This window comes from Lynx rufus, unplaced genomic scaffold (assembly GCF_022079265.1).
Source record: "Lynx rufus isolate CCGP_SWC_20201006 ecotype Redwood Valley unplaced genomic scaffold, mLynRuf1.p SCAF_1, whole genome shotgun sequence".
Classification (NCBI taxonomy): domain Eukaryota; kingdom Metazoa; phylum Chordata; class Mammalia; order Carnivora; family Felidae; genus Lynx; species Lynx rufus.
This window is the reverse complement of record NW_025814823.1, coordinates 134,159,235-134,170,567: the sequence shown is the minus strand read 5'-3', so window position 1 is coordinate 134,170,567 and position 11,333 is coordinate 134,159,235. Positions and strand designations below refer to the sequence as shown.

Here is an 11,333-nt window from a genome sequence, read left to right as displayed (position 1 = left end):
AACTGCATGCATGGCTTACAGACATAGACTAGTGTAGCCATTCTAGGACCCTCTGACAACAATTAGTCCAATTAAGTATGTGGCCCGCGAATTCTGCTAGGGTATATTTCCCAAGAAAATTTCACATCTCCACAATGATATTTAGTGCAACATTATTTATGGAGGGGGAAGTTCAAAGCAGTTTGAGTGTTCATCACTAGGAAAATGGGTAGATAAGTGTAGAAGATGCCCACCATGGGTATGATACAGTAGTCACAAGCAATGGATTAGATACAGCTATGGCAATGTACTTGAATCTTAAACATACAGTGTTGGAGGAGGTCATCAAGAGGACAGGACTACTAGTTGACACATGAGCAGGATCTGGGCAATCAGAGGCTCCTCATGCCCTCCCCTGTCCTTGGAATGTACACTCTACCCCCCCATTCCCACAGTGGGAGCTGGTTTCCAGAAGCAGCCTTAAGAAAGCAACATTCTGTTGATCTGGATGGTACACGTGACTGAACCCAGTTATGGCCTCTATATATAAACTGTTAAGATTCTAGCACATGGGTGTAGCGATCTACTTGTCTTGGGGCCACCCAAGGCAAGCCTCATATGTAAGTTTCCTTGCTTATTAAACCTGCCACCTACCAATCTGGAGTGGTCTGCCAACTGTCTTCGGTCTCTCCTCCCCCTTCAGGTACAGGGGCCAGTTTGTGGGCCAAGAGAGAGAGCTTGATGGGGAAAAAAAAAACCAACCCAAAATGACATATTAACATAGCTTTTATAAATTAAAAATACACGCATACAAAACAATATACCAGTATTTTCTAAGAGCACAAAAAGATAAACCATGAATTAACATGGCTGCCTAGAGGGTGGGAGGGGGAATAAAAGGAAGTGTGGGGATAAATTAAATGAACTCAGGCATAAGCCGGCTGAGAATTGGTGGGACGACCCAATCGTCTGCATCAGAGGCTCTCGGCTATCTATGCACGTGCACGTGAATGAAAGCAATATAGCACACCCATAAAGTGAAATGCCATGTAGCCATTATGAACAATATTGCACAGTATATTTATAGACATTGAAATATATTTGTGATTCAATACTAAACAGAAGAGGTCAGCAAACCTCACCTCCACTATTATTTCAGGTTTTTGAAAAAATTAAAAACCTATATAAATTGAAGAATGATGAGTGGCTGGTTGGATGGCAGGGATTCATTTTTCTTCTCTTCTGTATTTCTAATTTGCCTTCAATGACCATGTTATGCAATGAGTTTTGCTGTTTTTTAAGACTTTTTTGCTTTTTCACAAAGGTGCAAGAAGAATAAAGAGGTCACTGGATGTGAGAATTTACAGATAGCAAAAAAGGAGGCAATCTTTTTCTAAAGCTTTGTGTTTTTATTTTATTAAAATAATTTTTTAGGCGTGCCCGGGTGGCTCAGTTGGTTGGGTGTCCAACTTTGGGTCAGGTCTTGATCTCACGGTCTGTGAGTTTGAGCCCCGCATGGGGCTCTGTGCTGACAGCTTGGAGCCTGGAGCCTGCTTCGGATTCTGTGTCTTCCTCTTTCTTTGCCCCTCTCCCATTCTTTGCTCTGTCTCATTCTCTCAAAAATAAATGTTAAAAAAAATTTAAAATATACATTTTTTAATTTATCCATTTTGAGAGAGAGAGAGAGAGAGAGAGAGAGAATGATTGATTGGGAAAGCCAGCAGGTGAAGGGCAGAGAGAAAGGCAAAAAAGAAGACTCCCAAGCAGGCTATATGCTGCAGTGCAGTTCGAACTTATCAACTGGGAGATCATGACAAGAGCTGAAACCATGAATCAGGACGCTTAACCACTGACCCACTCAGGTGCCCCAAGGCTTTGCATTTTTAAATCCAAACAGTCAAGCCCAAGCTTCACCAGTTGCTCTTTTTCTTTGAGGTCAGACCGCCATGCTTGTTCTAAGGATGTCCGTGTGAACAGAGCAGCAGGCCGAGGAGCTGGGACTTGCACTACAGGGACAGCATCACACGGATGGATGTGGATGGGCACCTAGTCCCAAAAAGTAGAAATCTGTCTCCAGCCTGGGAAAGTCACTTCGGCACAGCACTGTGTAACACAGCGCGTGTATTCCAAAGGGGCAGAATTTTCAGGCAAAGGATTTTTCTGGAGACAGGTTAGAGCTGGAGGATATGGTGATGCCAGCCTGACATATGAAGACGCAGTAAATGCAACATGCTTGCTTCAGGCATCGTAAGCATCTTCATTCTTCACCTCCTGGCTACTGACAGCCATCTCCGGGCAGTGCGTAATGAAACAGCAGATGAGTATTTGTGAGAGGCTTTCAGCTTTACAATGTTACCAGACTTTCTGTAAAGCGGTATGGGGCAGTACCTAGTAATCATATACAACATATCTTTCTTTGTGTCTGAACAGACTTGACTGGCAGGTCACCAAATACATAGGGAACGACAGATTTGGGAGCAGGTTCCCTTTTTGACGTGCTTGCCTGCATCCACGTGTTGGGACAGAGTCCCGCGGCCAGCCTGTGACAAGAGATGGCCATCTTGTCTTGTCTTTTGGAACACACATCCCAGAAGTCAGTAGGAGGATGCTGCTTTTCTGTGAGGATTGCTGCTGATTCCCGTCCCAGGTCCAAGGAGTCAGAACTGTCAGAGAACTTGAACCTGAGCCAGACTGACTGACTTTCCATATGCAAAAAGTCATGAAACTGACTTTCAACAACGCATTTTGGGCATTTCTAGCTTTTGTAGATACAGAAGATGTAATATTCACTGGGGTAGAGGTAGAAGACAGGAGGAACACAAATGATCGCTGTGAGCCATGAGTTCAAACCATACCGATAGACGGGTAAATAGATTTAGAGTGTTGCCTGACCACTGAGTTCCTTAAGGCCTGGCTGATACCAGAGGAAGCAAATTTCTATAGTTAATAAAGCTGCACTTTTTCATGTTACATTTGTGTTATGAATCCCCAGATGCTAGATGGAAAATTGCCTGCTGATTAATTAGATTAATAAAGGAGCCCTACTACAGAGAATAATTAGCTTCCTTGGCTCGTGGTTTCCCACCTATCACCAAACGTGTAATTTTGCACCATATGATTTTTCTGCATGTAAAGAAAGAGACAATGAGATGGCTTAGATCATTCACAGAGGAGCCTAGATCTGAATTCAAGTACATGACACCTGGTAATGTTTAGAAAGGTCAAGAGCTTTGGAGCCAGAAAAAATCTGGATTCTAATCCAAATTCTCTTTACAGGGTGTATATTAAACAAACAGCAGAGACTGTCTGGGCCTGCTTCCTCATCTGTAAAATGGGGATGCCACTTTCATCTGGTTTGGGGCTCAAATGAGAAGGTAGATGAAAAGCATCTTGCCCAGCACTATGCACATATTTATATATATAAGGCAGAAAATAAATGTTAGGCTGCTTCTTTCTTTTCTGCCAGTTTCGGTGATTTTTGATGACGAGAAAACACACAGGAAAGGAGGAAATGCAAGATGAAAGGGCACAGTGGTAACTGATTGGTAACTGATGGAGGAAGGTAATAGGAGATAACAGGGGAATTGAAGGAGATGGTTTCACTGAGGAAGAGACCGTAAAAAAGATAGCGACCTTGGTGTGGAAGCTGGTAACTTCTGCGGCCAAGGAATAAGGTTGGTACAAAACGTAGGAAGGCATTATAGGGAGGCTTAATCTTCAAGAATAGAACATGTTTGTGTAAGCTAAAAAAAAAAAAAAAAAAAAAAAAAAAAAAAAAAAAAAAGCAAACCAGTCCAATTAACAAAAAGCAACCTGCAAAAAACCCATGCTTCCCATAATACACAGTAATATTCAGTAACACTTTAGAGATGTATGTGTAGATGTAAGAAAAACATCAGTCATTATCTTTTCATGCTAAATTTTTATTTCAATGTTATGCAACTGCATAAGTATAAATATTTGTTCAATATACAACAATTATGACATCCATAGGGAATTTCTTAGAGAAAATAAGACTGCAAACACTTTATTGCACAGATCCTAACAAACTTTTAAGCTGGTAAATCTACAGCTGGGAGTACTACCAAGGAGCACATCTTACAATCACAGGAGACTGACCAAATAGAACACAGGAGAATTTCTACCAGCTGATTGGAGAGGTTTACAACAACAGACAGGTATTACATGAATGCAACCTTAAGTACTCTTTACCCATCCAAAATGCAAAAACATATTTGGCCAAAATGATAATACACTATACAAAATATACATAAAAATATCATTTGTAAACAAGCAGCTAGTTGTGCTTTAAAGGAAACTGGACAGTTAAAAAGCAAAGGCTGTAAACCATGAACTCCCTCCCCAACACACCTGTCGTGATGTCTGAGTACAGATGATTGGGTTATGACAACTGCCAAACACAGATATGAATTATAAATGTTGAGACCACTTTGGAAACCCATTTAAGTTCTTCTAAAATATGCGTTTCTTCTACCATTTCACAACGTAGTGATGGGGAATGGCTAAAACTACACGGGGGCGGGGGGCGGAAAACAGGGGCAAGGGGGGGACTTTTTGTTCTGTTTGCCAACTCATTTTACAAGGAAGGACAACCCAGCAGTCAGTTAAGTGATGCCTTTGTTTTTGGAGCAGGGTTTACAGCCCTGCTAAATAATTTACAATCCACAGGCTGTGCTTTAGATGAATGATTTAGATACTAAGACATCCGAGGGGGTTTGGGTGCTGAATTTGTATTTATTGGTAATTGTTTTCCCTCTTGAAAAACAAAACAGAAAATCCTGCTATGGATCCCAAACATCTTATAAATACTTATCTGTGTGTATTTTCTCTTAGTGCCTTAGTACTTAGGTCAGCAAGTGCCATCTTACAATACAAAACAAGCCTCCAGGACAACTGCAACAAAAACAAACAAAAACCCCCTCAGCACTAAAATGATTTGACGACGTCTACATATTCCATGGTATACAAAATTTAAATAAGGCTTAGCAAAAGTAAAAAGGACAGTCACATTCAAGCACCAAATAGCTCCACCAAGTCTTTTTGTTAAAAAACGCTGCTCTTTATTAATACGGTATTTTTTTTTTTTTGCATACAAATAAAGAGATCATGTTATGAAATGTATGGAGCTACTCGATGCATCAGAAATGAATGTGAAACCCAGGAACTTGCTAAAAACAGCAAGCTTCATCTACAACATAAGGCCCCAGCTATGTATTAAAATGTATCTGATGTCCTGATTATTCATTAATATATATGCTATGATGCCAAAATCCACCCCCCCTTTCCCTCAAAAATGCAAATTTAAAACCTCTTCCAATGCCTGATGCTTATTACTCAACTTAAGTACTATTGGATCTGCGTGTGGCCAGTAATTTTCCTTTTTGTTCAAGAGCAGGGCTGGCACAAGACTACTACAAAATGTGTGCTTCTTGGACTAGTGACTCATAGCATCAAGGCCTGAGTTTAAGAGCGTGAAAAGAAGGGAAAGTGAGAGAAATAAAGCTGACGTGTGTTTATAGCCTCCACTACACCCAGGGTGAAGACCCGACATATACACCCACAGACAAGGATAACTGGCCTTTCAGACAGTTGGACCCAAGATTAAGTGTCCACTGCGATGACTGTAACATGAATATGGTTAGCTCTGCTTGTTCCGGCCATTCCTAATGGAGGAAGAGTCCAAATGCAGTGATTAGAGTAGTTCTTGCTTTAAGATCTGGAAGTCTAGGTGGGCAGATACAGTACTCTCAAAATCTTGGGTTAAAAAGACACACACAAACTCACCATCTACTGTATTTAGGGCTTTCTTTCATCTTGAACTCTACTCACAATGTGTTAACTTAGAAAAATGTAGTCTTGAAATATTCTCTGAAACCACAGACCAAAACATGTGGGTGGATGTGTATATACACACGAGTATGAGTGTATCTATACTTTTACATACACCCGGTTTTAACCATTTTGCTTCATTACTAAGTGATGATAAGTGGTAAAGCAAAAATCCTACTGGAAAAAAAAAAAGAAAAGAGAAGAAAAGAAAAAGCTGTGGTAAACAACGCCATCAGCAGCAAGGTATCACTCTACATCCCAAACCAAACACATTGCTAGGTATTTACAGAGAAAATCTTTATCCTCAACAACCCTCCACTGTAAAGGTGTTTCTTTATTGTTGTTGTTTTCGTTTTTCGTACAAACCCTCTCTGGTAACAGTGTTATGGGTTACAATTGGGAAGGCAATTGGAAGAAGGTCCCCTCTTTCTGTCTCTCTCTCCCTCTCCCCCTCTGCCTAGGGGCTCCAGGCTCTGCCCAGCGGGCATTCCCACACAGTGCTGGCTTCACAAGGTAGTCAAGACTCAGGTACACATTCAGGTCGGGTCTCCCCAGTCCGGCCTGGGGCCTGCCCCGTTACGAGGCCTTTTTGTGCGGGCTGCTACGCAAACTCTCTTTCCCCCGCCTCTGCCGCACCACAAAGTCCTTCTCAGAAGAAAGGGCGATGGGCCGGTCAGGGTTTGGAGCTGGGGATGCCTTGGTCACTTCTCTGCCCACGCTCTGTTTCCTAGTCTGAGAGGGCGGGGCTGCGACAGGCTCTTTGCCTTTGGTTTCTCCTGTGGTGGCAGATACCGACAGGGCCCTGTCCCGGTGGCCGGCTCCCCCTGCCACGGGCGGGCTGGGGTGGTGCAATTCCAGGGTGACGGTGGAGCTCCGAAAGGATGGCAGAGAGTCGCTCTTTGTCATGTGGGTTCTGCCGTCTCCCCCGGGCAGGGTCTTAGCTGCAGCCCCGCTGGCCTTGGCCAAAGATGCGTCACCGCTAGTTGCAGCAGCCTCTCGAGCCCCCGGTCTGGCCTCAGGAAAGCTGGAGGAGGAGCTCAGAGACTTTTCTGGGAGGGCAGTGGATCGAAAAGAACTCTGTCCGGTGGCCGAGGGCGACCGTTTCATGCCGCTGGGCTTGCCTGCCTCAGTCAGCGGCTTCTGGGGACTCAGCACTTTCCCCTTGGCCTCTGGCAAGCCTCTCCCCACAGCAGCTGCCGGCCTCTCTGGGCCTTTTGGCCGGGCCTCGCCGGGTGCCAGGGAAAGGCTGGCCTCAAGCTTCCCACCGTCTGCTGGAACGTAAAGTGCTTCAGTGCATTTCTTCCCCTCAGACTTCCTGTCCGTGGCGGTGGCAGCCTGTGAACTTGGACTCCTGTCTGTCTGTCTGCACACAGCGGGGCAATCTTTCACAGTGGATGGTTTGGGGTGCTTTGGAGACACATTTTGCTTTTCACTGACAGGGGCAACTTTCTGGTCCGCCGATTCACCCCCTCCTGGGTGTCCTTGCTGCGGCAGATGCGTGGGCTTCTCTGGTGCCTCCGGGGACCGCCTGCCACCGGTGGCTTTTAGCTTAGGGTCTAGAGGACCCCCTTCGGTGAGCAGCGGAACTGAGGGTCCACTTCCTCCCTGGCTAATCGCATTGGTGGCTGTGTTCTGGGAGCCTGGGAGGGCAGGGAAGGCCTCCGGCACACCCTTACTGCTGTCCTTCCCTTCTCGGCTGGGGCCGACCTGCGGCTGGGCTGCAGCCTCTCTGCCTGCTGCAGGCCCAACGCTTGGCTTCTGGGAGGAGAGAGCCCTGTCAGGGTGCTTAGACTTTGCGGGGATAGAGTCGGGGCCAGGCCCAGACTTGGGGCTGCTGCTTTCACCATGCACTGCAGCGGGCCTGGGAGGGCCCTGGAGGCCCAGGCTGGGCTCTGTAGTACAGGGCTTGCCCCCCGGCTCTCTGCCTGAGGAGTGGCTTGGGGAGCTGCAGTGCTGCTGAGTGGCCAGGCTGGGCAGTTCTTTGGTGACCAGCGGGGGCTGAGAGCTACTGCTGACGTGCTTTTGTAGAGGCTGTTCTTTCCTTTCTGGTTCCTTGGGACCGTCTTTCGGCAAGGATGGGAAAGCAGAGAGCTGGGCTTCCTTCCCACGTTCAGTGCCTGGTGGCTGCAGGGACCACCGGCTGGGAGGAGCTTCTGGCTGGGGTTCCGGGCCACCTCTTCCTCTGCCCAGCTCCCTCTCACGAGGAGTCCCTGCTGACTGCAAAGAGGAGTCCTCCCTCGCCAGGGGCCTCACCTCATCTCGGCCATCTCTGTGGTTTGTTTTCCCACAAGGTGCCCATGCTTTCTCCAGGGCTCGGGTCTGAGTGTAGGAATCTGGACGGGTCCTTTCCCCGGAGGGGAGATTTCTGGAATTGTCACTGGTTTTAGCAGCTTCTGGGGGATACAACTCCACAGAGGGATCCCTGTGGGAATCAGGTCTCACAGCGGACCGCTCACTTCTGGCCGTGGAAGGGCCCCGTTCAGAGGATTCCCTCCCACTTGGCTTCTCTCTTGAGGCGGTACCTTCAGGCAGCAGCAGGCTGCGTGACCTGGATGGGTCCGTGCTGTGGGGGTTCAATCCCAGGGAGGGGAGGAGTTTGGTGTCAGGGCTATGGTTTTGGTGTTTGCTGGGGCCCCCCTCTCTCCGCTGGGGATCGCTTTCCATGACCGTCACTGTGCTCTTGGCTGCATGGGAAGCTTTCCTATCCCGCTTTAGCTCTGGGTCAGAGCAAGGCACGGGAGCTGCTGGTGAATTCTGGAGACCCCGGCTGGGGGGTGGGAACCGGGGCTCCAGCAGGTAGGACTTATTAATCCTGAAGCCAGCAGGGGAAGGCTCCCTCTGACCCGCCGTCTCACCCTTTTTGCCCCCGGTGCTGGGGAGAGCCGGTGGCACAGAGGGCCTCACATCACTGGCCGGGCTGGGGCTCTGTGCAGGCTCCGGGGAAGGCAGCTCTGTCTTGGAGGCCTGAGGTCCAGACAGGAGAGCAATATCCAAAGTGCCCTCAATTGGTTTCAGGCAGGACACAGACCTACCTTCCAGTTTATACTCAGAAGGGCTTTTCCGGACGGGTGACTCAGGAGCAACCAAGCCCGGCTTCTCTACTCCACCGTCCACCCGCCCAGCTAGCGCCTTGAGAGGGACAAAGGAGACAGTGCTGATCTGAGCAGTGTGGGCACTGCTCATGAATGCTCGGCTCTCAGAGGCCACTGGGGCCTCCTGCTGTCCACCCATGGACCGGACGGGGTTCCCGGGGAGGCTTTCGTGGGCACTAGACGGCATCTTGGGCTTGAGCACAGTGCACAGGCCGTCATCTTTGTCTTCAAGTGACATTTTCTTTCGGAGGTAATCGATGTTGGCCAGTTTGCTGTCTAACTTCTCACATCGGAGATACTCCTTGGCCTGGGAGGCCTTCTCCGTGTTTTCACCCTTCCCAGAGCTGGACCTATCAGCCGAGTGGCAGAGAGTGTCCTGGAGGGTGCCAGGAGCAGAGGTGCGCTTGAAGTCACAGATGCCCTGGCTGTGGTCCCCAGGTGCCGGGCCATGGCCAGCCGCTGCCCCTTCCGAGGTCACTCCTTCGCTGGCCCGAATGCTGGCCTGCTTGTGAAGAGCCCCTTTCAGCAGGCTGCCCACGGATGGGGCCTCCTGCAAGGCCACTTTGTTATCAAAATGACTTGACCTTTCTAAAGCCTTTGGATAGATTTTCTTCTCTCTCTCTTCCAGTCTAAAAGTAGAGAGGTTTTCTAAATCACTCCCAAGTCCATGGGATTTCTGGTGGGGTTCTTGTTTCTCTGGGAGACCATCTGGCTTCTTCACCACCACCTTGGCCTTGAGCTTCTCTCGGTCCAGCTCATCCACAGACTCCTGTCTCCCCAGCTTCCGGGAGACAGGACGCTTCAGGCAGCCTTGCTCCACAGGCCTGGCGCGGCTCAGGGAAGGGGCGTCACACACATTCTCCTCCAGGCTCTGCAAGGTCACTTCCCGTGGAGGCTGTTCCCTCGGCACCTCCTCCTGGGTCACCTCCAGGCTGTGTTTGCGGGAACACAGGTGCTTCTTGTCACTGCCATAGGAGGGAGACAACTTCTCCTCTGACTGCACGCGCTTGAGCAGTGGGGACCTCGGGGGCTCTGCACTCTTGGGCCTCACGATATGTCTGACGATTGTGGGAGGGGAGTGCATTTTGCTGGGAAAAGCTTGAGCGATCTTGGAATTGCCAAGCGAGTGTCCCAACAGAGGGGATGGTGACCGCTGAGGGGAGGTGGGCTGTGGTGTTGGAGAGGGGGTCCGGGCCAGTGGGGAGAGGGGGATGCTGCCAGCCGACTTCCGCCTTCCAGAACGGTAGCGCTGTCCGCTGAGTTTGGGGGCCAGACCATGTAGGGTGCTGGGCCGGATGTGTCCTGACCCCGCTGGGGAATTGGGGGCACTAGAGCTTGGGGAGCTGCTCTGAGAGGAGTTAGTACCTGGGGGTGGAAAACAAAAAGCCATGAGCAATGGGCTCCATCCCTTTTCTATCCATGCTTCCAACCCAAATGGTTGTAGGTCGGGTCAGATCAAGGTCAGCAAATTGTCTTAGCATCTAACTCTATTGAAAAAATGCTTTTCAGGTAAACCTCCCCCCACATCAGGGTTCAACCCCGTATTTCCTGCCTTAATGGTCTAAATAGACATATCTTATGACTATCCTTTCACTTACACCTTCTTTCATTATGCTGGAATAAGCCTCCCATCCCTCAGGAGCTCAGATAGTGACTCTGACCTCCTCCCACCTCTCCCCTACTGTCTGGGCCAGGAGACTCACTCACCTGATGGGAAGTCAGGGGTGGAGCGATAGCTGGGTGTGGGGGACCGGGGAGACAAGCTGTGCGTTGGGGAGCCTGGGAGGCTCTCCCCTGATGACAGGGACCGGTTCAAACAGGAGAAGCTTCGGCTGGTATGGAGTAAAGGAGAAGGCTGCTTGGCTAGTTTTTTAAAAAGGGATCTCCTCCTAGAGCGGAAACAAAAACAAAGGAATCAGATTCTACATAGAGGTCCCCTCTGTCTCCCCACAATATGGGTGTTCTCAGTTTCACACCTCTGTGCCAGCACAGCGACACGGTGTCAGACCCCACACTAAGGTGTAGGTTCCCACTCCCATATTAAAAACCTTATGACTCAGAAAAGAAGGGTCTTTGCTAATGTACAACGGAAGTTCTCTTAATTCCGAATACTTTAAGAAGAAGCGACAAAATAGGAAGAATAGAAAACATAGGAAATATATATTCATTTATTTATCTGTCAGGGTTATGAGGAGGGTGTTTTGTACCCACAGCTGTTTGCTGTGCTTATTCCACTGTGGGCTCTTGAATATTCCTAATGACCATGTAGGCGGTACATTTACATAGAAAAAGCGACAAAGGTGAACTGAAGCTTATCATATCAGCAGGGCACCACACACTATATAGCTGCAGCAGAAGCAAATGAGTATTTAGTGCTCAACAAGCATATCTTAAAGGGGGGAAACAAAAAGA

The 11,333-nt window shown here is 48.4% G+C and overlaps 1 protein-coding gene across 2 annotated transcripts in view; it reads right to left on the bottom strand.

Moving 5' to 3' along the window:
• Positions 1-6,049: 6,049 nt before the first annotated feature.
• Positions 6,050-11,333, bottom strand: part of MAST4 (microtubule associated serine/threonine kinase family member 4) — a 348,037-nt gene continuing 342,753 nt past the window's right edge. For both annotated transcript variants that reach the window (XM_047087443.1, XM_047087435.1), the window contains 2 exons: positions 10,629-10,810; positions 6,050-10,286 (listed from right to left, as the gene is read on the bottom strand). In XM_047087443.1, coding sequence (XP_046943399.1) covers positions 6,406-10,286; positions 10,629-10,810 — 4,063 coding nt within the window. In that variant the 3' untranslated portion in view covers positions 6,050-6,405. The remainder of the gene's footprint in view (positions 10,287-10,628; positions 10,811-11,333) is intronic.